At 46.1% G+C, this 27,001-nt stretch overlaps 1 protein-coding gene across 12 annotated transcripts in view; it reads right to left on the reverse strand.

The window, feature by feature from the left end:
* CASZ1 (castor zinc finger 1) overlaps positions 1-27,001 on the reverse strand; it is a 195,389-nt gene that overhangs the window by 4,215 nt on the left and 164,173 nt on the right. For all 12 annotated transcript variants that reach the window (XM_018920312.3, XM_050982594.1, XM_018920310.3 and 9 more), the window contains 12 exons: positions 24,897-25,061; positions 22,244-22,416; positions 20,654-21,522; positions 18,667-18,808; positions 17,435-17,498; positions 14,607-14,767; positions 11,559-11,681; positions 10,681-11,016; positions 9,751-9,949; positions 9,050-9,221; positions 6,325-6,473; positions 4,632-4,866 (listed from right to left, as the gene is read on the reverse strand). In XM_018920312.3, coding sequence (XP_018775857.2) covers positions 4,632-4,866; positions 6,325-6,473; positions 9,050-9,221; positions 9,751-9,949; positions 10,681-11,016; positions 11,559-11,681; positions 14,607-14,767; positions 17,435-17,498; positions 18,667-18,808; positions 20,654-21,522; positions 22,244-22,416; positions 24,897-25,061 — 2,788 coding nt within the window. The remainder of the gene's footprint in view (positions 1-4,631; positions 4,867-6,324; positions 6,474-9,049; positions 9,222-9,750; positions 9,950-10,680; positions 11,017-11,558; positions 11,682-14,606; positions 14,768-17,434; positions 17,499-18,666; positions 18,809-20,653; positions 21,523-22,243; positions 22,417-24,896; positions 25,062-27,001) is intronic.

Consider the following 27,001-nt stretch of genomic DNA (forward strand, 5'->3'; position numbering starts at 1 on the left):
ATATCCTGCCTTGCTCTTGATTGCTGCTCTGGAAAACCTGATCTTGTACAAATGTTAACTGTTGCTTCTCTGGTTTGCTACTTTCACAGTTTCTCTTGCTACTTAACCTAATCTCTAGTCCCATTTTCCTCAAATCACAACAGGGAGGAGCTGGCTTGTTCCAGTCCAAGGACTGAGATGTGTTACTGTAGTTCACTGGGGTGGTAAAAAGAGCTGCAGTGTGCTAAAAGCTTGTACGTGTGCACTGTTTTCCCCTATCCAGGCTCTTGTAATACACTACAATTGCCAAGGACAGGCAGGAAGTGAAGGAAGATCCCATGCGTGATTAAAACTGCAGCGGGGGTGGGGGGTGTGGAAATTTATAGAAACAGGATGGACTTTGGCCAGGAGACTGCAACATCCCTCACTGTAATGAGCCTACATATTACAATGAGTGCACTTAGAAAGACAGATGGACAGATGTTCAATGGGGCTAATTCTCATCATCACTAGCCAGTGGACTCTGAGAGAAAATACCAGCTCTGCAACATTCCCTTGGGTCTCAAAAATTCCACTATGCCCCTAGTATAAATAAAGATCCCTCATCTATCTTCCACTTTGATTCACAGGGCCAGCATAACTGGCTAGTGCTCATGTCCCCTAGGATCACACTGACATCAAAGACGCGACCTCAATCTATCTATTAACTTTTTTCTTCTCTGCTTGCTGTTTCCAGAATCAACCCACAATCTCCAGTATCAACATGCAGCACAGACAAGGTTGGAGGCAAGAATTTCTCACCAGGTGCAGAACTGTGAGTGTAATTAGAAATTATAGCTTGCAACCAACAAATACTTTTTTTTTTTACTCTCTCCCTGCTGAAACTGCCATCTCCTGGTCTGGGAGACTGAAGGGACAGTCAACTGTGCAGCATTACTTCCTTTCTGGCAGGTGCACAGGTATGACAGGGGACGACCCCTCAGTGACAACCCTTCAAGAGAAGGTGGTGACCACTGAAGGAAAGTTCCCACACTGCCAGTGGCAGTGGTGGCAGGAACCTCCTCTCCCACATGGCTGGGCCATACAGTCTGTGGGATAAGCAAAGAACAAAAGGTTTTTCTACACCATTTGTTACTGGCTCTCGTGCTCAGACACCAGCTCAGGTCATCCATGGTGAGACCATCTGAGGGACACGGTGGAAGCTGCACGCTAAGGCTGATTTAACCAGCTACCAGTGAAAGAATAACTTTCTGTCACTGGAGATTTGAAATTGGCAGGCTCTTAACTACAGAATCTGTGACCAATTTGCTCTCTGCTCCCCCCTAAACATCTGGTATTGAAAATCCAGTTCTCCACTTCCAGTCAACTCATGTAAGTGCAGTGGTGCCTGGACAAGTCGCTGCTGTCCAGATTAACTCTTTTTATTAAAATTACAGCCAAACCACCAAGTTCCTTAGCTTTAATTAATTAATGCCCATATTGTCTGTCTTTGGATGGGAATATGGGATAACCCATCTTAAAGAGAAGACTCTGCATGGGAAATAAATAGGATTTAAATTTTGCCTGTTTAAAACTCTGTATCTACACAGCTTTTAAAATAGTGCAAACGGATGTGCTTAAAACTTTAGTTGAAAACCAATTCTGTTTTCTCATCCAGGTAAAGTTTTGGAGTAAGGGCATAATGAAGAGAGATAACACCTTGGTGCACTCTCCTCTTTTGCCAAAGTTCAGTGCCTGCACCCTGTGAAAGGTTACAAGCCTCAATGGATGTGATCCCCACCAAATCTCAATGGTAAGTGTTTTCCATAAGGTTCTTTAACCACTAATAATGTCAGCATTCACCAAACTATACCACAGTAAAAACAAAAGACACTTAAAAATATTTGATTAAAGGAAGCACAGCACAAGGTTAAAAATGTTTCAGGCTGCATGCAGTTCAGTTAAAAAAGAAGCAAAGATAAGAGTTTCTTGTGAATTTTGTTATTTGGCACACACTCCTCTGGACAAGGCAAGGCTCCTTCTCCTGCCAAGTCTCTTGAGAAAAACCTATGAACTGGAGTTGGAAAGCTGTGAAGTTGGTCCTCCAGCCATACTCCCAGCCTTTCACCTTGGATTTACACATTACTGAAACTGGCAGGAAGAATGACTGGGACACTTGAAGGCTGCCAGAAGCCTCATAAGCGTGAACTTTAGGCACAAGATGTCCTTAATTAACTAGAAAAGAGCTAGGAGTTGAGGAAAGAAGCCAAAAATGAGACACACCCTAAAAGCCATTCCCAGATGGAATGAGAATACCCAGCCTGAGACATCTCTGATCTTAGTCACATATGGGAATCATGGTGGCCTAAAACTGAAATCTATCTGTATTTTCTGCAGCTGATTAGAGCCTTGATAAATAACGAGTGTGAGAAACAGCTCAACCTGTCTGACGATGTCATCATGTGACACTGCCTGTGCTTCACTCCTCATCCTGGGAAGGCACCCCTGAACTTTGTGGCTTCATGTGAAGTCTGCAAGATCAGTTGAAACACAGGACCTGGGTACCTCATCAGACATCCACCTGTGCAGCACACAATGGCAGGCACTGGCTTGGGTGGCCTGGAAGAGCTAACCAGGAAGTCCAAGTCCCATTTATGCCACGCGAGCAAAAGTTTGCTCTGTCCCACTTTGAGGTTACCAAGACACTGAAAATGCACGCTGACTGTGGATTTTGTTAGGTTTTTCTCACAGTTAGGAGTTGGTGGCAATTGCTCTCAGTTATTCATCCAAATGTCTATGAATGACTGGCTGTGGTTTGTTTCCCCTTAGCTGTGGTTACTGTGTCAGCAAGGAAAAGGAGCAGGCATGGATGGGCCCTGGGGTAAGGCACAGAGTGACCCTTGCTGCTCTACCCACCCAAAGGTGCAGAGCAAAACCATGGGCAGGGTGAGTGGGGACAGAGCTGGGCACAGGACATGGAGAGAAAGCAAAGAAGTGTTACCTGCTGCATCCTGCACTAAGGGAACGTCACTTTTTACTGGAGTTGGAGTGGCAATGATGGGCGAGAACCCAGCGGTGCTGGCGGCAGGCATGACAATGCCTCTGCTGGCTCCCAGAGTGGCACTGAGCAGGGAGTACGAGAGACAAGATGGAGAGAAGAGGTAGGGGAGGGTGGGGAGGGGAGACCTAAGCAGGGCTTGTGAGAAAGATGGAGGCAGAGATGGTGGTGGAGGTTGTGGTGCAGTGTGGGTTGCATCATCGGCAGCAGCAGTAGCAGTAGAAGGAACCAGGCAGCCTGGAGAATGTGGAGAGAAAAAAAAGCAGAAAAAAAAGAAAAAAAAGAAAAGAAAAAACAATAAAACAAAACAAAACCAAACAAAAAAACCCAAAAAACAAGAAACAAAAGAACTGAAATGAGAACCCAAGAGCAGAAGCAATATGATGAAAATGGAAAATACATTCACAAGTGTATGAAACGGAACTGCAACAGAGAAGAAACAGAAGGTGAGGAATTGACAGCACCAGGAAGAGGAGAGTTGTCTCTGGAGGAGGTAAGGTGGCTTTATGGTATGGGGGAAGAGACAAAGGATTTCAGGCAGGAATTCTGGATTCATTTGGTCATTCTGGTCCTTGTTCACCTATAGGGTTGCTGCCTGCTTCAGTTACCAGCTGTAAGGGTGCTCTGGCACTTGGGGCAGGTGGAGCTGCTTCCTACCTGGAGAGCAGTGGGGGGCATTTCCTAGCACTTGGGCCACTACTGGCACAGAAGAGTGTGCCAGGAACCACTGCCCCATCAGAACCCTCTGGAGGTGCCATAATGTCGTGGGGCCAGTGCCATGACCCAGCAGTGCTCCTACAACGTGACTGCTGTGATGGCTTTTACCTGGGGGTGGGGGGGAAGAAAACTAGGAAAATGTGTATGGAATTAAAGCAAACTGAGGCAGCCTATGCAGAATATCCCACTAAACCCTGGGAAGGTACAGCTGAGAGATCCCTGGCCATCACTGCATGATGGCAGAATTCCTACCAGGTGTCTGACTCCTGACGAGCTGACCCTGTGATGCAGGGCAGGGGGAGATGGCCCTGCATGAACCTGGCAAACAGGGCAGGAACTTACTTCCCAAAAGAGGGGATGAAGGGGGTCTGCTCCGTGCAACTGCACAAAGTGGAACAAGAGTTTTTGGGTGAGGAAGGGAGCTCAGTGAGCTGCTTTTAGACGTTGCTTTCTGAAGATGTGATAAGTTTGGTTTTATCTCCTGTGTATGTCAATCTGCTGCTGTACTTCACCAGTACAATAAAAGTGCCTGACTGTGGATTCTGCTTGAGGAAATAGAAAGAGGTACCAGAGAAAATTCCAAGTACAGAAGGGGCCCACAGCTCTTGTTTTCCATTTTTTTTTTTTTAAGTCAACTATTAAAATATACCCAACTCCAAGACCCAGGATAAAAACCTCTCTTCATGGGAGGAAAAATGTATGCTGCTAAGTTCCTGGATGCTTGAGGTGTATATTTTGATGGACCTCTTCTCTCAGGTGCTGGAGAGAGCTGGGTTAGTGTGAGGTTGGCACAGTGTGTATTTTAAGGTGCAACCGTCCCTTGGCCTCTTTTTATCAGTTTATCTCCCAGGAGAGCAGGCAACTGATGATCCATTCCACACACACCCTTCTCCCTTACCTGCTGATGTACTTTCATTGCCCACTGGAGTGCTGGAGCAGCTGCGGTCCATATTGGAAGATTCAGAGGAGATACCCCCAGGGCTACAGCCAGTGTAATCCATGTACTCTTCTGTTTCAGTGTCCATCATGCTCGGGGGTCCCTGAAAGGAAGCTGGGGTTCCTGATGAGGCTGGGCTGGGTGCCATGCTGCCAACCTGGGGGAGATTTTCATTTCTTGGAGTGTGGCCAATAACCTGCAGCAGGAGAACAAGACGGGGACTTTCACACCAAAAGCAAGATACCAGGACCAAAACCATCTGTCTGCACGTTTATCTCCCTCTGCACAGTTCATGGGGGATAGCTGGCACGTGCTTGTGAGTGGAACCCGTGACACTGGGGCCAGGAGCATGACTCCTCCTGCACTAGGAGCTCAGAGCATTAAACCTGGCACATGCATCCTGGTGTGTGAATTGTGCTGCACTCAGGAGCTGGGAGTGTTAATCTTGGCACCAGCATCCTGGTGTGTGGATTCTGATGTGTTCCCAAAGAGGAGGTGTTAATGTTGGCATTGCCCCCTCACCCTGTGGGTCCTGCTGCAGTCAGATGCTGGAACCATGCCTGAGTTCAGTGCTGAGCCCCTGAAAGATGGAGGTTAAACACAGCATTTTCTGCCCAGCGTGTACTAGAATTCTTAGTGTTAGACTCAGCATGTGCTAGAAGAGTAGGGAAGACAAATTTTTTGTTAAATCTTCCTGATTCTTGTACCTGAACTTTTTATTAGAGACCAAAAGCTGCCACAACAGCAACACCAGTTCCTTAGCATCTGTGAACTCATTAAATCCAACTGCACTAGACTTGAACAGTTCACTTATTGACAGCAGTTAATAACTAACAGGGACCTCTTATTCCCATGCTGTGGAATGAAAGAGGGTTCTCATCTTGCTTCTACAGATGGTCTCTTTTGATTTCCATATACCAGATGATGTTCTTAGGGTCAGATCAGCCACAGGCATTTGAATAAAGACAGCTTGTTTCATCTACCAAGTCAATGGCAGATGAAATAACTAAAGAATAAGAACAAGTGAGAGGGATGCTGTCCTTTGGAGCAGCAGCTCAGTGCTGCAGCTGAAACTCTTCCATTCCAGACCTAATCTGCCAGTTGCTCTCTGTCTCAGTAAAGCAGCAATTGCATCACTCTGCTACTACCTGAGAGAGAAGAGGGAGTGCCCCAACTAAATCCACATCAATAAGGGAAGAGAAATGTCAAGACTGGTATTTCTTCCATCCTAGGTGAATTCTTTATATGTAACAGGAAATATCTGCTTTAACCAGCACATTCCATTTTTCCATATCCTAAGCACACTAATTTTAATAAGCCAATTGTATATATTGAAAGAGCTGGGAGAGAGTGCAAGTTGTAAATATGAGTATTTTAGTGTTATCCTTCTCAATATTTTTCTACAAAATTTACAAGGAAAAGCTGTTTGCAGTAAGCAATACTTTGCAATCAATGCTTCATCATCTTTACTCATCTTGTGTAAGTTCAGCCAGGTGAAGCTCCCTTGGGTGTACTCCCACTGCCCAGCAGCATCCCCCAGTGCAGACACACATCCCTCAGAGTCTGGGTACAAGTGTCTTGGCACTGCATCAGCTCTGCAACCAAAGGGGCCAACACTGCCCGTGGATCTACAGCTTCCACAGCAAGGAGCTACCTGAGTAGGAACACGATCAAAGTTCTTCCCCAGCATCCTTCTCATGTGCTTCCTGGCATGGGATGTCATTTGGTGCTTGAGCAGGAAGGAGAACTGGCAGCCCTCTCGGATGCAGTGGAAGTGGCTGTTCACCTGGTTGTATTTGCAACCTGCAGACACAAAACCCACATTTATGTTGCACATGAAGGTTCCGAGAGGGAGCAGGACCAGAGGGAAGAGGATTGGACAGAACATTATCAGTGGCCATGGGTTAGTCAGGAACAGTCTTGAGTGGAAAAAAAACAAACTCACAATCTACTGCCTGCTGAGCAACTGCAAGAGAGGATTACAGTGTAGAGAGATCTAAGACCTCAGCCTAGTCCCATCCTGCTTTGTGCCATTATAAAGGAAGGAACATTGCCATTACATCTGGTAGTGCCTAATGCTCTTCAGTCTTAGCAAGTGCCTTTTCTTTTACAACAAGAACAAAACCAGGACATTTAGCTGTATCATAGAAGCTACAATCAAAATACACGCTCATAATTAGATTAGAAATGAAAAGTTCTTTTTTTTCCCTCCCTCTAACTGTGCTTTCAGAAAAGCAGTCTCATATCACCTCTAGCTCTGGACAGTGTGTGTGCTCTGGTCACACAGGAATGAGCCAAGAAGTGTTCATTGCCACTCCAAAACTGTTGTGTAATAGGGATAGCTTCTGAACAACAAGCAATTCCTACAGGCTCTGGCACACAGCACTTCACACACTCTGCTCCTTGTGGCCACAGCCACGCGTGCCAGGCGAGCACAAACCACGAAGGGACAATCCCAAGCAGCCATACTGTACAGCAGATAAAATAGTAGCTTGTCATAGTTCAAACACAGCTACATCAGTGATCAGGATCTGCTGTTTCTCATCCTCCCTTGGCCACATGCACAGAGGCAGAGACCTACAGACAGGCTCACTTTTACTGATCTATCTACATCCATCCACCTTTATTTATATATGTATGTTTCACCTCTCTCTCCCCAACCATACACACTTACATAATCATACACACAGAAACATACATTGAAAATATCTATCATGTGTGTTTCTTCAGAAGCATTCGCAACCCTTAACACAGGCCAGTGCTTTCTGCACCTGCTATCTATCAATACATAACATAAACCCCAGGGAGGTACACATGCAGAAGTGAGTCCACATGTTGCTAAAACCATACACACCCACACCATCCCACCAAGCTACCTCTATCTATGCAGGCAAATGCAGGGTACTGGCTAAATGTGTGTCTACTGCACAGCAGGGCCAGCCCACAAATGTACACACTGCTGGAGGCTTGTACCCCATGTACCCCATCCCTCCCTTTGCTGACACATGCCAAGGCTGCAGCTGCCTCACTGCCAAACAGCTCCTGTGGAGCTGACAGCCAGTGCTTCATGGGCAGGCCAGGAGGGTGTTTGTTTAGGTCCCACTCCCCCCACCCCGCCCAGCCTCCCCATCCCTGTGCTCTGGGACTGGGAACAAGCAGTGCTGCAGGACTGGAACGCTCTCACAAGGGGCAGGTGAGGGCTCGCCTGTGGCCAGGGCATCCCTGGGGGCTGCTGTCACGTAGCACTGTCCCACTTTGTCTAGCCCCTGCCATCACCTGAAACAGCAAAGGTGAGTAAACAACAACAACTGCTACACCTGCTGCCGTGTGTACACAGGACCTAGGCAGGCACTGGCTGGGGTGTGTTGACACGTATTACCCTGGTTACCACAAACAAACTTCCATTTGGATACAAATTCCTGATGTATTCAAAGCTGAAAAGTTTTGCTCTGGCTACTGTGACTGTTTTCCTGCAGTGGAAAGGAACACCCAGAGGTGTTATTCTGAACCTTGTTTGGTTCCAGCCTTTGTTCCAACCAGAAGTGGTAGGGAAGATTGGGTCTGTGACATTCCCAAACCACAATGAGAAGGTTTAAGTGAATCCCAGGCAGTTCAGGATAGAGTTATCTTTAGGAATTCCCATTCAGAGTCCTGGATTTCAGCTCCAGGTACCTCCACAGGAATCCATTCTATTTTTGTTTGTACCAGCTTTACACTGGAGGCACTTGGTTTTAATAACTGCTGCAGTGCTGCTGATTGTTCTGGCAAGTGAGCCAGCCCCAGTCTGAGCCTGTGCCACATTCAGGTGTTTCCTCAGGCCCTGCTCTGGGGGGCTGCCCTCAGAACACTGTATGCCCTGGGCTCACAGGGGCTGTGGAGAATGGGTTTGGAGAGAAGAGAGTAGCTTATTACATGTTCTTGTCCATCTCTCTCTCATTATGTGCCATTTGACTTTCAATATGCTGCACTAGCACTGGTTAAGAAAAAAAAATCCTCCTAAGAGCACTCTTAAATTTCACCCAACATAAGCAGCAAGTCCAAAAGACTACAAAATACAAAAAACAAACAAACACCCATACACATACATAAAAAAAAATGCTTTGACAATTAGATAAAAAGAAGAAAAAAGAGGAAGCTTTGTGTCCAGACAAGTTGATATATACAATTCTGTATAGTAGAGTTCCTATTCATTTACCTTGAGTCTATTTGTGAAAACATGCTTCAACCAGACAGACCAGGAACTGCTTCATGTTTTGTTGCCTTTCTTGTTTAGTGATTTAATGACCAAAGACCTCTTAAGCATAACTTGCAGGTTCTAACTTATGGCATTCTTGGCCTGGACATGGGACACACCACGTGAGAAACGGAGCAAAACTCACCTAGTCTGCCACATTCTTCCCGCTTGGTGAAATACTTGAAGCCGTTGGCTGCCCTTCTCTCTGCCTTCTCATGCTTTTTCACGTGCCAGGGCAGCTTGGTGGTGATGTTGGTCACGAAGTAGCAGCCAGGGCGCAGACAGTGGTAATGCCCTCGCATGCGGAATTCACAGTGCTAGAGCGGGGCACACAGGCATGGTGCTTTAGGCAGGTCTGAACAAATGCACTCTCAGCTGCCTGCTGCTATTGGTGTCCCTTCTGATGTGTCAGAGGGCCCTGCACTGATACTCCACATCCCATTTTATCTTCCACAACCTGCCGTGCACCTTCCTCCCTCTCGTGTCTTTTTACATTGCTGTCGTGTACTCTGTAATACACTATTTTATGTTGAGATATTTCAAAGCTTACTCATGGCTTTCCCTGGATTCATCACAGATTTTTATTCTATTTCATCTTGTGTCTCTCAGATTATTCTCATTCCCTTGTCCATTTCACCCAAGTCAAAAATACACAAAAGCATCTTGATTTCCCATTTGATAAAAACCAAATGTTTTTCCAGATCATGTAATTATGACTTCCATGGTTCTGTAGTAATGCCAAGAAAGCCACACACAGCCTCACTTCCTGCTGGAGAGTCAGTCTACCTGATCCTTCATCTCTCTCTCCCCAGTCCTGCCAGAACACTACTCTGGAATGGCACTTACCTGGTTTGGACAGAGACACTGCAGGGAGTAGTAAGCAAACTGGTCTCTCACATTCACCAGATTATTGTTGGGGTTGATGTGGTCCAGGCAGTGGGACTCTGCTTTGCCAGAGGTTTTGCACACATATTTGCAGTTCCCAAAGAGACAGTGGAAGTGGAATTTGTTGGCGTACTTGCAGTCTGTTGCCAAGCAGGGATCACTGGAATACATCCAAAACCCAATCATCACCTTCACTCATTTCACACATTTGTTTCTTTGCCAAGATTTAATTCAAGGGGAGCCCAGCTGAAGCCTCTGCTCCAAACATGGCCCGCAGATTTCCCAAAGCCACCTTCCTCTTCAGGGAAATTGAGGCTGGCAACACCACTACAACTCCACCCAACTACTGCACTTTCTTGGTTAGGATTATTAGAACACAGCAGTGCACAGTGGGTTCTGTAGTCTTTGAGGGACAGTCTTCCAATTTAAAGTTCAAAGGAAACACAACTCTTGAGCGTGGGCACTGCAGGATGCCAGGGCTTCCCCTGATCTGACAAAACCAGCACTGCCCCTCTCATCACTTAGTGGGTTTGGTGCCTTCCACCCCCCACTCAGTGCATGAATTTCTGGCCCAATAACCCTTCATTGTCAAGCATACTGCAAAGGTACCTGCAATTCTGGACAGCTCTTGCAAGGGATAAAACAGGGATCAGTGATAAATAGATCACCAAGTTTATTTATCTTCAAAACTCATGCATAAAAGTGCTCTCAGATGCACTCAAAAACCTTAAAGTATTTCCTAGACTTCACAGAAGTAATTTTTCAGTGAAGTCAAGCCCCAGAGTACTTCCTGGGCAGGTTCTCAGTGGGTGAACAGAAGTGTAGTATTGCAGCTCTGAGGAAAGGTTGGCTGGGGAGGATAGGAGGAGGCAAATAGTAGCTAGAACTTACTTCTCCTGGAACTGAAGAAATCCAGGTTTGACCTGAGGCTTGGCATTCTCCAGGGAAGTCGTTGCCAAGGGTGAAGCTGCCAGGTTAGGCACTGACGCTGGGATCTGAGGCATCTGGGGTATGGTTGAAGCCAGCTGCTTCCAAGCAAGTAGTGTGGGAGCAGAGGGCATAGCAGCTGGATTTGGAGTGGGCACGTCAAGGGCAGGAGCACTGGCCATGGTGGCAGAAGCAGCAGATGGTGATGAAGGGGCCAGTGAAGCCTTATTCTCAGTAGCAGTTGAGAAGGGAGACTCAGAGTTGCTTTTCACAGTTCCACCTTCAGTTCGGAAGTGAAAACTGCAAAACAGGATACTAATTCAGACATAAATTCTTGACCATTTCATGTAATTCGATTAAACACCAACAAGAATGTGGCAGGAGCCTGTAAGCAAATTGGTGTGGATAAATCCTAAAAGGGGCTCTGCAGACCTTAAAGTAAGATTTAGGGCCATCCTAAATCATCTATGAAGAGAAGGGAAATCATTAGGATGGGTGAAGACAGGTGCCAAACCATGTTAAAATTAGAGAAACCCCAGAATCACTGCAGTCACTGAGATCAGCTGTGGGGCAGCTTCCCAGGGCTGCTGGGAGAAGGCAGACATTTTCTGCTCACAGGGAAGCATGCAACAGGACAGACCAGCCATGATAGCAGATCTGTCTTAAAATTTGCAACATCTCCTTCCCTACAAGCCCTTCACAGACTCAGGCAAATGAATGGCCACTGGAGGCCTTACTCATGCTTTACTTGGACATTCCATTGCCTTTAAAAGGAACCTGGGGTGGTCTTGAACTGAGGTGTGCACTGCAGAGCTTTCCCTGCCTCCTGCTCTCCCACTCACTTGGCGTGCTTGATGGCTCCATCCAGGGTGCTGAAGAGGGCTCCACATTCCTCCACCACACAGTGGAAATGCACCTTATGGAGGAAGTCACACTGGGCATCACAGAAATCCTTGGTGCCAAACCTGGCCAAAACAGACAAGCAGACATCTCAGGGAAGGCCCCAGGAGAGCACTGGAGTTGGAACAGACATTATTTCTGTATTTTTCAACTCTATTAGCATTCCCACAAACAACAGTAATTCTAGATCCAGAATCCACCCCTGGAGAGGAGGGTTTCTCTCAGATGGGAGAGATGAAGCATCCTCTAAGCAGCAATTACAGCCTGGAGTGCAGAAATACTGCACGGCACCATCCCTGATGTACAGAACAACAACTCTGCCATGCAAACCCCAGAGCAAAACCCACCACGTTACCCAAGATATGTCTTGTGTTATCTTGGAGCAAATGGCCAAGAGGGCAAAACCAGCTCAGTGTGGGGTCACTGCTCACCCACTGCTGAGATTCTCTGGACTTTATAAGTGCAGCACAAACACCTGTGATTTCAGAAAACTCCAGAATCACAGGGAATCAAGAAAACAAGAAAGAAACACTGGCAGGAAGGATTTGAAACTTAACAAGGGAATCTTGCATAATTAAGGTACAACAAACTACAGTTGCTCTGATGAGCAGGAAAGCAAGAAACAAACAGCAGCCTGTATGCTCCCAGGAGGGACCTCTCACCAATGGGAGGGTAATGGAAAGATAAAAAACTTGTACTGGAGAAGGGAGGTCTGTGGATATACAACATGTGCTGTCAGTTTTGGCTTGCAGGGAGAAGAGGAAGGAAAGTAATTGTGGGGTAAGGGAGAAGAAACCACGTCACTGCAAACTAAAGGGGCTGTCTCATCAGAGACAAGAAGTGCAGAGCCTAGAAAGAAGCCTCCCACAAAAAGGGAGGTAATCAGTCAAAAATGGCTGCATTATAAAATTTGCTTTGGATGAGAAAACTAAAGACAAAGCAGAGAATTTGGGACGTAGTGAAGACCTTCTAGAAGACCAGATAAAGGGACTCATTTGAAAAATACAAATCAGTCAGTCAAAAGTGGGAGGTACTACATAAGTGGAAAAAAATAAAAAAATAAAAAAAAAAAAAAAAAAAGGAAAAGAAATTAAACAATCAAGGTACTGGTTCTTTGAGGGGAAAAAGAAAAGCCAAGTACTCTTTGGCAATTATCATACCTCTGGCCTTAACTTCTCCTTCCAGTAAAGTAATGGAACAAATATTAAGAGGGAGGAGAAAATCATTAAACATCTAGAGGATAAAGGAACCATGAGCAATAAACAGCATCAGGATTATAAAGAATAAATCTTGCCAGACAAATTTAATTGCTTTTTTTGATAGAATTACAAAATTAGTGGATGAAGGGATGCAATATATTTGGATTTTAGTAAAGCATTTGATTCAGTCTTGCATATGCTTAGAATTAATTCCAATTGGCCTGGATGTAATGTCACCTCATGGCTTGAAACTGGCTGAGGGATCATAAACAAAGGCTGATGACAACCAGCACCACACTGAGCTGGGAGGAGGAGGCATCGGGTGAGTGCTGAGAGGAGGACTTGGGTTTGTCTGAGTTTATTTAACATCTTAATTAGTAATCCAGGAGTAAACAGCGTGTTTATGAAATTCACAAAGACACTAAACTGGGAGGAGGTGGCAATACTAGTGCAAGAGGAGAAAAAGAGCACAGAGAGGTTTAGCAAGACAAGGGGGAACGTTCAGAACAGGAGAATCATGTTTGGAAACACAACAAATACACCTGGGTGTGGGGGGTGTTTTCTACGTTGGGGACTCAATAAACAACTTTAAAAGCAATTCTGTGTCCCAGAGGATGATAACCATGGTACTATACATTATTCTGTGTAGATACAACAAATTCTGAGCTGCCTGTTTGGGGGAAGGAAGCTTGTTCTGTCGTGAGGGGAGCAATTCTGCACCATGCAGGGAACAACAGGAAAGCAACAGGACCCGCAGGCACAAGGGACTAATCCAGAGTCAGATTAAAGCAGGCAAGCATTCCTGGTTAAATGGAATGCTGAAAGGTTGGGACTGTCTGAAGGGGCTGAATTTCAGCTGCAGAGAGGGATGATCTGCTGTGTTTCAAGGGGATGTAAGCAGCTGCAATGAAACTACAAGAAGGGGAATTCAGTCAGCATACCATGCAAAAGGTTGTGACATTGAGACTTACTAGGTGGTAAGAGAAAAGAAAATAGCCACACTGCCTGGCACTATTACAACCAGACCAGACAAAATGCAAATGGACTGCCAGGAAGGATCTCACACCAGCCAGGGGCTGATGGACTACAAGATTTTCTAGTGCTCCCCATTAAAGCCTTTGATTTACAAAGCGTGCGCTGGCATTTGTAGGTGACTGTGCCAGAGCACAAACCTATGTGTCTGCCTGGGTGTATCTGTGTGCCCTCAAAGCACGTGTTTGTCTGGGCATGTATGTGCATGTGTCTGTATGTGGGTGAGCTTTTTATCTGCTCCATTTTCTTTTTGAGTCTCCTTTCCTACAGTAAAAGCAGCAGAAATCATTACAGCTCCCATACCCTTTTCCTTATTCCCATGCCTCTACATCCCCAAAACTTGTTTAGTTTCAGTTGAAATGGCCAGGAAGCATGTCAAGGCACCAATGGCCTGTGTGTGGCCCTGGTCTCACACAGCTGCAGTGCTAAGAGCACAGCTGCACTGGGTCCCCTGGGCTCACACTGCAGGGTCATCAGAAGGAGCCTAAGGTGAAGTCCAGGATAACAGAACTGCATGAAGATCTGTGCTTGTATCTGGTTCTCAAGACCCCTTTGCAAAATAATACTACGGACAGCTATTTCTTATCAGACATTAACAGTCAGTGCAGGTAGGTACGACCAAGGGCTAAATGTGCTCCAGGTGATCAGTGTCTGACAGAATTCAACAGAACTCTGTGTTCACAGTGAGCCAGTGAGTCAGACACTTTGCAAGGGAAGCATTTCCCCTTTCCCCTCCTGCCAGTTCCATGCTCTCCTTACCGGCGCAGGTACATCTTCCACGGCTCAGAGAGCTTCTCCTGGACAAGTGCCTTCACTGCCTTGCCCAAGTACTGGGTTGGCTCCCCAGCCCCAGCCTGGCTGCCTTCGCCTTCTGTCTTAATGTTCAGCAGGTTGCCAAGGCTGGCACTGGTCTTGGACATCTGGAACAAGAACACAGACACTGCATCAAGCCCAGCACACAGACGCAGCCACCTCAGGACTGTCCCACAGAGAGCAGTGTCTTCAAAGATTAAAAGAGATGGCAAAAAGTCTGTGCAGGCTGCTCCAACTGCATCAGCAAAAGTTAGTAACACCTCACTCTTCTGCCTTTTCCACCCACCCATCATGAAGCACTCAGGTGCCTATTGAATATTTAATCATGGATCTTGTTAAAATAATGAAGCATCATGTCTATTTTATCCACGAGGAAACTGAGGGGAAGAGAGACATCCCTGTCTGACTATGGAAAAGGTGTGTGGGCTTCAGCAGCAATAGCCCTGCGTAGCTCCTACAAATTGCTGGTGGTAGAACTGGTAAACTCTAGGTTATTCAGTCATCTTATCCTAGCCACTAGGATGTCTCCTTTAAAGTGACTACCAGGTATGTGTGAGGGGTAGAAGGATGAAAATCTCATCCAACTGGGGAAAATTCTGTCTCAAGTTTCTGGAAAATTCTTACTAACTTCAATAATAAAATCGTGCCATTTTTCTGTGCTAAACAGACACATCCTCCATGAAGCAGGACTTGGTCTCACAAGCTGCATTGTGTGAAAGGCTTCAAATAGAATCTATACAGAGAAGGTTTAGGGGTCCAGATGTAAAATGTGCAGGATAGAAAAATGAAGTTACTCAAGCCTGCCTAGAGGGAAAATTTTCTTTCAGAATAAATGCATGATTTCTCAGACTCTTTTCTTTCCTTCTCTGTTGTGCTCTCAATTACCTCCAGAAACAAAAGTGAATTTCACAGCCTGAATAAAATGCAGGATTGGGCTCAATATTTGCACTGGAAACTCCACCCACTTGAGGGTCTTGAAGCCCTTTATAAATATCAGTTAATTAAGCCTGACAACCCCCTAAATTAACTGCAATAGGCTTCAGGAATCCTGGTTATTTGAGGCTCTCTTAATGCCCCCTGAAGGTAAAGCCCCTGCTGCTGTGTGGAGACTGCAACTCTTTATGGCTGGAGTCAGAAATTCAGGTCATGTGTTTCCACTGGTAATTCCATTTCTGTAAAGTTATTTTCCTGTTCTTTTTCCTAGAAAAACAAATGAAGGATTCCCCCATGGACAGAAATTGTGTGCAGCAGGAGGAAGAAGCAAGTGTGATGTCTTCCTGAGCAAACTAAGCTTGATTTTCTGCAATCTTTAGACTTGGAATTGGTTCCATCAATCACTCACTCAGTGGGTTCTACTCTTTGCTGGTTTATCTCATTGGTTAATCCCAGTCCTTTAACCTGACTACTAGTTTGCACCTGTGCTACATTTGCTTTGCACAACTCTAAGAACCTTATGTCAGACTGCACACAAAGAAATGCTTTTTTCTAAACATATACTTTTATCACATATTATCCTGGAGATTTTCAAGTGAAGTCTCCATTGAAAGAGAATTTCCCTGATCTGGGACCTTGAGAATGACTCATGACCCCAGAGAGCAGAGCTACTAAATACATTTGCTCACTAAAGAAAGACCTGCATATTTGGAAACACTAAAGGGACAATACAAAGAAACAAATAATAAATTAAGTTTAAAAGAGAAAATCAAAACCCCAGTGTAACAGAAAGCCAATGGAGGAGAAAAACGACATAAGGATAAATGCAGAAATTAAACAACACAGAGAAAAACAGTGATAAGAAAAAAAGGAGGTGGGAGATTACCAGGCAAAGTCACTTTGCCCTCTCTTGAGGGTTATATGGCCTTGATGCATGTAACACCCAGAGCCAAGGGGATGGCAATAGTTATGCCTATAAAACCTATCACATAGCAGAATATTAAAGCATGGCTCAAAGGGTGCCCTGATCTCTAGAGCAGTTGTATATACAGCCACAAAATTAATCTTGGTACAGTAGAGTTTATCATGTGAAAGAGAAATATACATTTGAGATGAAGTATAATTTAACAAAAAAGTAAGGAAAAAGAAACTGTGCATCATCTAAACTAAATATTCTAGGACACAGTAAAGGGGACTCTGTTATACACCATTACTCATACTAGAAAGACAGAAATTGATGATTTTGGTTCAAAACTCCTATTTTTTTTTTCTCTTTCATAAAAATATATTATTCTCTCCCTCCCCAAATGAAGGAAAATGTTTTTAAGTAAATAAACAAAATTAATAACTACAAAAGGGAAGTGAGAGAGAAGTTGCCGGGTTCTGAAAACAAAAACAAACAAACAAAAACAAACCCAAACCAAACCTCCCCCCACAAGAAAAGAAAAGAAAAGAAAAGAAAAGAAAAGAAAAGAAAAGAAAAGAAAAGAAAAGAAAAGAAAAGAAAAGAAAAGAAAAGAAAAGAAAAGAAAAGAAAAGAAAAGAAAAGAAAAGAAAAGAAAAGCTTTTGGAGCTCTACTCTGTCTAGAAAGGATGGGGAAAAAAAAGGTGTCAGAGGCGGCAATATATTTCTTCAGCCAGTTCATTAAATTAATTCGTAAGCAGTGGCTCTGAAATTATATCCGATGAAAAATGGTCTCAAAATTTAAATGGTACAAACTCATCTTATTAGAGGCAAAACATTAAAAAACAAACGCATCTCTTCCCCCCCCTTCCCCGCTATCGCAGCTTTAATTTCTCTTGGTGGGGGGAATGAAAGGCGTTTGATGGATGGCTCTTACCTTATTCATAAGCGAGGATAAAAGAGATGAATTTGCTGAGACTGTGTGGCCATTTGATTCATTACTGAAACACACAAACCAACAGGGTTTAGTTAAGATGTGCACAGGGACTGTGAGTGCTGAGATTAATCCTTCTCCCTTCAGGCTGCCTCACTCCTCACCTACCACATCCAAGGGAAAAGAATGCCAACCCTCCCCTGGGCAGGCCAAACTTGCCTACTTGTGATAGCCAAGAGGGACAGAAAGAGGGTCTCAGGTCTGCAGAATTTAGATCTTTCAAGTACTAAATGGCCCAGACCACTTCCCCCGGTGTGCACTCCATCACACTTCATTTGTAAACTCATTACCTCCCCCAGGTTTTACCCCTTCATCCTATTACAATTTTCAGAAATACCACAAAAATAGCACAAAAGCAGGGGGGATGCTGGCAAAGGCTCATGCTGCCAGGGACAGGGATCCCCTGGGCAATAAGGAAGGCAAGGCACAATCCTTCACTGAAAGGCAGCCTTAGGATCTCTGCAGTTGGCTCCAAGTGCTGGACTCCCAAAGGGAGGCTTGTTTAAATAAGGTATGGACAGGAATGGATACAAAGGTCAAAGTGGAGCTCACTTATCCCCAGGATCAGTTCCTCTGCTCTTTTTCCACAGAGCACAATCCCCAAACGCTCCTGTTCTCAGCAGAGATGCTGGGCAAGTGAGACACATGCTTTGAGATAGGTGTGTTCACACCTGCACAACCATCACCATAACCGTAGAGCAGCCCATGTCAGCCCCGGAGCAGAGTGAGCCTGACACCCAGCTGTTTTGTGTGTCCAGATTCTCTGGAATGTGCTTCCCTTAGCCCTGATTCCAGAGACTACAGCAGTGCAAATGCTGCTGCTAAGAGCGTGCTGAGGTGTGGCAGTGGAGCAGTTTCAGTCAGCAACTGACAAGAGGACTAAGTGAAAACAGCTTTGCCAGTGGCTCGATATTCAGAAGGCAGCAGAAGTGAAGCTCTTGTTGGAGTCAGCAGGTGCCTGTGAGCCAAAAACACCACCTGGAGAAGGTGTGCTCCTTCCTGGAGAAGGGGGAGCAGAGTGAGCCTGCCTGCCTCCAGTTTTGGGGTGCACAACTCAAGCACTGTGAAGCTGCCTTTCACCAACATGCTGTGTCCTCTTAATTTATAGGTACAGAAACTTCCCAAAGCCTGATGCTGGGAAGTGCTGAGTGTTCCTGCCTGCCCATTTCTCTCACCCGTGGTCCTTAACACTCAGGTCCAAGCTGTGCTCCTGCAAGGGGTCCTGGCTGGTGGCAGATGTCGGTCCCATGGCCTCCGCAGGTTCCTGCTTCACCTGGACTGGATTGAAGCGTCCAGAAGGTGCTGGTTGTCCATTACCTGCTCAAGAAATACAGTGAAATTAAGTTAAAAAAAAATAAATTTGAAAACATAGGTCTAAAATGAGGTTACAACAGCAAATAAGTTAAATCACTGGCATCAGTGCCTAAGTGGAAAAAGCAAAGAAAAAGTGTGTGGGGGAGGGAAGTACTGGGATTGCTGGTCAGCGTTTATTGCCAAGTTGACATGATGGGTTCTGACGTCCACTCCAGTGTGGAAATTCTTCAAGTGATAATTATTGCAAAATTATGTCAAAGTTGTCCAGGCTACGGGCCCTTTAAAGGAGAAGGGCGGAAGGAGCGTGGGGGAGACCTGATTCTCTGCACAAACTGTCATAACTAATTTGCGGGGCTGCCTCTTAAGCATTTATTAAAGACTCTGTTAATGCTGAGGCAATGTGGCAGCTTTCGACTGCTAGTCAAGCCCCCTTGCTCGTCCCCAGTCCCAGCGTTGCCGTAGCGACAGCGCCGGCCCGACAGCGCGCCTGCCCAGCAGGAGCATCTGCCCCGCCGGGACGATCCGAGGGGACAGCGGCGGCACCGGCTCAAACTGCGCCCCCTCCTGCCACCGCCCCCGCCGTGTCCCCGCAAAAACGGGGAATGCTCCTTTCTCGGGAGGAGGCTTAGTGCTGAGCCCGTGGAAGAACAATTAATATTAAAGGAGGAGAGGAAAAAAGGAGGAATGGGTGGGGGGGGAGGGACGAAAGAGAACAAATTGAAGCAAAAAATTTAGGAAAAACAGCAAAGAAAAAAGGAGGGAAGAAAAGTTGCTGACAGAAACATGTCTGCAGAGCTTTTTTCCACAATCCCCAAGTGACTAAAATATTAATTTACCCTCCGGCAGTACAGCTGACGGCGAGCTGCTTCTCAGACAGCAAGTGGCATTTTATTAAAAAATAAAGGAAAACAGTTCCCTCAATGACCTTTCTCTGCTTTAGGAAACAATTTTTCAAACAATAATTTTAAAAGTATGTGAAGGTTCCCCTCCCTCTTTAATCAGATCGCTTCCTCCTACTCCCCCGCTGCTCCTGAAGCCGGGGCAGGCCGCGCTGCCGGGGCAGGCCGCGCTGGGCCCAGCGCCGCGGGGGCTGCCAGGCCCAGCCGGCCCGGCCCGGCCCCCGCGCCCTCCAGAGCCCCACATCCATCTGCCAGCGCTGGGACCGAGCCGCGACCTGCCAGGCCTGGCTGCAGCGAGCGGCAAGAGCGCTGGGCTGCCCCCGGGGACTGCCCCTTCCCATCTCTTACCGCTCAGGTAGTGCAGGGAGAGGGGAGCACAGCTTGCAGGAACTGACCAAAAAGGACGCCCCGTTTGTGGACTGTACCTACACTATCCCCAAACCCACAGCTGGGACAACAAAGCTGAAGCACAGAACAGCCCCCAGATCAGGAAAACAACTGGGTTGTTTTCCTGGCCATGGGTACAGGACTGTCAATAGTGGGCCTAGCAAAAGCTCGATACAGTCTCAGTAGAGCCTGCAAGTACTGGCTAAGGTATTTTTTCTTAATTTCTATTTTCAATAGAGTGCCTCTCTCTTTTCAGCCTGTAGCCGATTACACATGGCAACGCTATTCAGCTCTGGTAAGAGCCTACCCATGGGCAGAAATGTTTCTTGCCTCTCTTCTGGCCATGAGGGCATAGTGAGCCCGCGCAGGAAACCTTGGCAAGACTGCCTTCCTCAAGGGTTAATTAGATACAACCAAATTCATTCTCCCATTAATTTTCTTTTTCTACCCCCTTCCCAACTGCAGTCCCATGGACAACTGGGTGGCTTCTCATTCACTCTCCTCCAAGCCACCAGACACTGCTCTGCCTCCCACCACTATCACAACTGATGAGGTAACTCACCTGCTTCAAGTGCCACAGAGGGCTTGAGTGCAGCTGCTGCCAGCCTGGCCATCATAGGAGAGATTAATCCCTTACTAGCAGAGATCCTTTCCATTATAGAGGCTGCTGGAGCAGGCGAAGAAGTAGCCACTGGCTCACCAGATCCTGAAACTGCCTGGGATGAGGAATCTGTAGGAGCAGATGATGCTGGAATGGTGCCAGAAGAACCAGCGGTCATCAGATTAGCCGAGCTGGCAGGAAGTGGTGTAGAGACCCGACTGGGGATGATGGGGAAGAAGGATCCAGCTGTTCCAGGAAGTGCTGAGTTGGAGAGTGCCAGGGCCAAGGGTATATTGCTAGGAAGAGCTTGGGAAAGCAGGCCAGAGATCTTCGTGGCTGGTGTCATGCTGTTGGCAGACTTGGCGGCCTGTGAGGAAGCAAGGTCAGCCGCAGAGGAGGGTGCAGCTGGGACGATGAGAGAAACGGAAGACTGCTGACTGGTCGGGGAGGCACTCAGGCTGGAGTTCTTGGAGCTCATGGCAGAGAAGTCAATAAGGTCATCGTTACTGGACTCCTCTTGCTCATTATCCTTGGAGCCCAGGAGTGAGGCAGGCAGGCCCAGCACTCCTGAGCTCCGGATGTGCCGGCGCTCATGTTTGCGTTTATGGGAAGTCATCTGGCTGGTGGAGGTGAAGGTGAAACCACAGCCCGCCCTTATGCAGTGGAAGTGGTTGGTGGCCTTGCTGTAGACACAGCCCTCATACTTGCACTCCTCGTACTTGTAGAACTTCTTGAAGCCATCCTTGGCATAGGCATCATCTTTGATGTGGTAGCTCTTGTGCTTCTCAATGTCACACTTGTTCTTGAAGGTGAATGTACACCCAGGTCTCCTGCAAGGGCATCAGGGAGAGGGTGGTTGGCTGTGATGGCAGAGCTGCTGTCTCCCGCCTCCCTCCAGGACAAGGACTTGGGCTGTAATGAGACAACTGCCCCAGCTGCAGAGGAGCTGAGGAGCTGTCTGTGGGTTGACCTAGGGCACCCAGGCCAGCAGATTTGCTGCCATGTGGGAAAGCTGGGAAGCTCACTTCACTCTGTGGAACTGCCACAGGAACATGGGAATACAGGCACCCTCCACTAAAAGTTCCAACAAAGCAGCAGGTAAAGGGGACTAAGGTACAAACTGTGCTTTCCTACTCTTCCTGAAAACCTAAAAATCAGTAGAAGAGCAGTTGTGTACAGAAGGCTAAGTCTGGCCCCAAAAGGGATGAGCTGGCTGGTGGGAACCCTACTATGGAAGTGCCATTAGCAGCGTATTAATGGCCTACGGCTGCACTCTGAAGAGCACTGTGGTCTCTTTCCCAAATCATTCTAGGCTCTGTTTTCTAGTGGGTATCCTCTCATCATATCATACTCCTGCCTTCAGAATGGTCTGTGGCACAATTCTGGAATTCACATCTACTCTGGTATCTGAGTTCTCCCAGAAGCAATACCGAGAAGGTCACAGCAGGGCAAATCGAGTCCCTGTGCATACTCGGGAAATTATGACTTGGCAGGAGGCAAACAGACCACAGAGCTCTGAGGCAGGACTCCTGCCCATCCCTGCTGTCTCACCTGCAATGGAAGTGAGTGGTTTTCTGCCCGTAGAACTGGCATTCCACAGTGCCACAGTCCTCCGTGGCACGGAACCGCTGGAACCCGTCATTGATGAGCTGCGTGTTCTTCTTGTGAAAGTTCTCGTGGGTCATCACATCAGAGGTGCTTGTATAGACCTTGTTACAACCCACCTACCCCAGGCCCAAAGAGCAGTCATCAGCACAGCGGTTTAACAGCCTGACATTATTACCAGCAGCAATAAATACATGGGTAGCACATGTACATTTAATAGTTCCATTTGTGTGCTTCTCCTAGGGGTATTAAGTCATCACTTTAATTCCCAATCTAAAGACTGATAGAGCATAGAGCAGTTGTGAAAAAAAACCAAACACAAACCAACTCTCTGGGCGTGAACCAGTAAGAAAAAAGGGAGGACTGGAGGGATAAAATACCAGCTCCAGGTAATCATGCCTGCTTGGGGAAGCAGTTAGTAGGGTTCTGCTCTTAAAGAGAACAGAACACTAACAGACACTGTTGTTTTTTGTTATCTTGGAGTGACACAGAACAAAGTAGGATTTCATCTATTTGGGGAATACAAAATTGAGCGGGAATAAGTTATTTACTTCTCTAGTCCTTCTGGGAGGTCAGGCATGCTGGTGCAACATGAGGCCAGCCAGTCTTTTGATCTTGTAATAAATGGTTTCATTCTAGCAAATCTTAAACCCCATGTTCAGCTGATTTTAGCAAACTGGTGACTTTTTTTCCCTGTCACTGTTCAAGACTCCCACTTCAATAATTTTAAACTTGTGCAGTGAGAATGTGTGCAATGAGAATGCTGTGATGAGGACGGAATGCTGAAAACCTGCTTTCCTCTGGGTAAAGCGGGGCAACTTTGCCATATTGAGTAAAAACCCACTGGAATCTGAAAACGTCCTCAGCCCTGCTGAGGGAGGATTTTTTTTCTTTTCTTCTAGCACAACATGTGCCAATGCCTGCACCATCTCAGAAATGAAGAGAAGGAAAACACCACCCCTTAGTTCAGCCCAGGTTGATTCAAACAGGCAATAACAAAACCCATGACAAATACCCGGAGAAAAAAATAAAAAGGATCTCCAGCTATTTCCAATATAAAAGAGCCTCTCTCTCTCCACACTGACACCTTGAAAAAAGACAGGCCCTGCATGGCATTAAAAAAAAGAATTAAACAAAAGCGTCCTTAGGAATAATTTGCAATGCAGCTCTTGGTGCGAAAGCCTAAAAAAATGTCAGTTTATATAAACAACTAACTGAATTTTATCCACACCAATTATGGACATAAAGAAAAAAACCCCATGTGATGGATGGCACAAATTCTGCCATTTAAGCAGTATTTTCTTTAATTGGGAGTTTATATTCTGACACCTTTCCTGTAAGGCACTGCTTACATGGGCATGACTTTACTGGAAGACAGTGGGCACAGGATGGAATTAGCCATATATAGCTGTGCAAGCGAGGGTCTCTATTTGAACTCGGAGCAGCTTAAGGCTGTGAAAACACTCCTCGTCCTCTAAAAAAAAAAAAAAAATCAAGCAAATCTCGTCCTGCTCATCTGAAGAAACTAAATAATCAATATTATGGAAGTGGTAACAGAAAAAGTCCTCAGGAGAAAGACACATGAAATTCCCAATTTATCAAATGCTGCAAGCACATGCTTCAACCAGTCCCTATTCAGGACAGAACTTGAGTGCATGCCTAACATTTAAGTATGTGCTTAAGCCCCATTGACTTCAGAAAGCTTCAAGTAAAACATATGCTGAAGTCTATCCTAGCAAAGCATTTAAGCATGTGATTAAGGCCTTGTGACTTTAACTGGGGTCTTAAACTGCTAGGACAGGTCAGGAAGTGAGCCTGACTTTTCAGACCAGAAAATCTGTCACCAAGGGTTGGCTGATCACTCTGCTTGTAACTGCACATTTTCAGGGCAATGGTTTAGGCCACAATTCTACTAAAATGAGTACACATCAAACCATTGAACCTGAGGAATGATCAGGGTAAGACCCAAGCAATGTGGTGTGGTCATGTCTAGAACAGTGAAGGCATCACAGTGACATCTGGGCAGCAGCTCCAGCTCTGGCTACACTGCTGCTGAAGCTTGGCTGCCTCTGGAACACAGCTCTCAGCCTACACCACACATGAATGCCACTGGCAAAGGACACGGAGAACCAGGGGTGTTAAGTGCAGATATGTGACATTAAGGTTTAATTACTTTAGAAATTGATTATGGAGGAAATTAACCCAATGCTAAAGGGCAGATGTTCCACAGGAAAGTCCGGTTTCAAGGTAGGGACAGATCAGATTTGAGTAGAGACAGTGCACTGGCATTAAAGAAGTTCCTGAGCTCAGAGAATGGGACTTGCTTCAATAAGTCCAAGACTCTGAGAAAACCTTGGGACCTGCTTTGCCTCCTTGCATGGACAAGGCTTCTGAAAACTGAGAATGGGGCTTCCCTTTGCCATTCCCAGCGCTCGTCACGACAAGCGCGGCGAGGACAGGCCATAGACTTGTCAGCGAGCCAGAGAGGCTCTCAGTGTCCCCCCTCTGGCTTAGGACAGCCCCGTGCTCTCTGACACGAGGGCGCTGGGCGGCCGGGAAGGCTCGCAGCCCCCCAGGAGCCCAGCAGAGGCACACTCACCTGCATGCAGTGGTAGTGAGTGCTCTTCCCGTTCAGGTGGCAGCCGTGGTAGTACACGCTGCAGTCATCCAGGGGGCTGAAGCGCATGAAGCCGTGCTGCAGGGAGTTATCGCGTTTCTTGTGCATGTTGTAATGCCGAATCACATCCTGTTTACTGGTGAATCTCTGCAGAGATACAGACACAGACAGTGAGACACGCATGATGCCAGCGGGTGAGCAATCCTGGGGGCAGGGTGGGTGTCTTTTGATGTTGTTAATAAACTTATGGGGACCAGGAGTTGAAAGCTTGGCAGTAATCACCCCAAGAGAATCAGATTAAAGAGGAGTTGTGTGCATGCATCTTCTAGGTAAAGGGAAAGTAAATACACAAGTTCTAGAGTAAACATGACACTGGGGTGATGCCCAGAATCTGCTCCCTGCAGCTTTAAGACTGCAGGTCTTCTAACATAATTTTAGCTGCTACTATCTCAAGAAGTGCTATAGTTAGAAAGCAAACCAGTGAACTGAACAGCCTACAAGCAACTAAGCCAAGCTTCCAAGTCACTCACTGTAGTGGTCAGCAAGACACTGGCTGCCACATTCATGTTGGACTAAAAATCGGAAAAACCCTTTGCTCTTTTACACTGTCCTCCCATTCTAAGTCTCTTGCGTCCCCTAGAACATAGGAAAACAGGGACACAAGACTTTCTTCAAGTCACAGAAAAAGATAGAGCTCAGAGCTAAATCTGTATGACCAGAATATCCTTTTCAAGCTCTATCTTCTTGAAGCAATGAAGGGGTACCCCATTGTCAGAGCAGGCTAAGTGCCTTTAAAATGAAGCTTTTTATTTCTATTTCCCACAGACATCAATATTTACCACTGAAGGTGAGAAAGTAAATCTGATTTTTTTAAAAGAAATCAATATCCATTTATTTTGAGCAGTAATTGAAAAGGCCTGTATTCTAATGTTTAACAACTTTTCTAGTCTGCCTCATAGGAAACAAATGATTATCACTTTCACTCTTTCTTCCTATAATATCAATCCTGATCAATCTCATTGGTATTGGCATGGGAATATATCGATATAGATTTCAACAGAAATCCCTTGGAGGCTGGAGCCATGATTTCCCAGGGCGTACATACAGGATTGCTATTGCCAATCATTGTTAATTTGTGCCCACTTATTACAAAGCGTTACTTATTCTAAAATATATCTCAGCCATAAAATAATTTGCATTTTAAAAAGCAGCCTAAATCCTTATTCCCTGCGAGACCAGACAGCTCCTTTGCAAGCAGCTTCCAGACTCCTTAGGAAATAATCATGAGGCCAATCATAATAATAGGTTTTTCTGTTTTTCCATCCTTTGTGTTTCTCTCTTTCTGGAGCAGGGATATCTGTGTCACAGTTGGGAGAGACTCATCTTGATTACTTGATGCTGGACTGGAAGGACCAGTACGTGCATCCCGGAGAGAAACTCTCTATTGATCAATAGAAACCCACAGCCAAGCCCAGCTGCTCCAGATCAACTTCCTCTGCTGTGGTCAGGCTCATCCCCGTGAGACCCAAAGGTCTCCTAGGGCAGGGCTGAAGTTGTGCCTGGTGCACGGCAGAGGCAAACTCTGGGATTCCTGCTCACGCATCAGCCTGACCACAGAAATGCCAGTGTCAAACTCTGGACCTGGGATAAGAGTAAACAAACACAGCACGTGACCTGCTGGCTTGACGTGCATACCCTGGCAGTTCTCCCAGCAATTACAGCATCACTCCTACCCCCGCGCCTTCCCCACAAATCCCACACCGCTGCTGGTCTTACTGGGTGTTTTGTTGCAGATACTGCAGCTAGAAAGTCACTCGGGCAGCAGGAGGGAAAGAGACAGACTAACAGATCAGCATTCCCTAGTTTTAGGCACAGTTTATGCTCTTGGTGCTTCACTGATATAAATGTGGAGTAGTTCCCACTGACTTGAGCTGATCTATATTTGGCTCCTCGTTGTAGAGGTCTGAGTTTGGTTAAATGGTATGAGATTGAGTTAAATGGGAGCAAAATGAAGTTCTGTTAAATTCAGAACATCTCCTGTCCTCTTTCAGAGCAGCAAAGTGAAAAGGCATGTGCATGGATGTGAG

The sequence above is a fragment of the Serinus canaria genome, chromosome 21 (assembly GCF_022539315.1).
Source record: "Serinus canaria isolate serCan28SL12 chromosome 21, serCan2020, whole genome shotgun sequence".
Lineage (NCBI taxonomy): Eukaryota > Metazoa > Chordata > Aves > Passeriformes > Fringillidae > Serinus > Serinus canaria.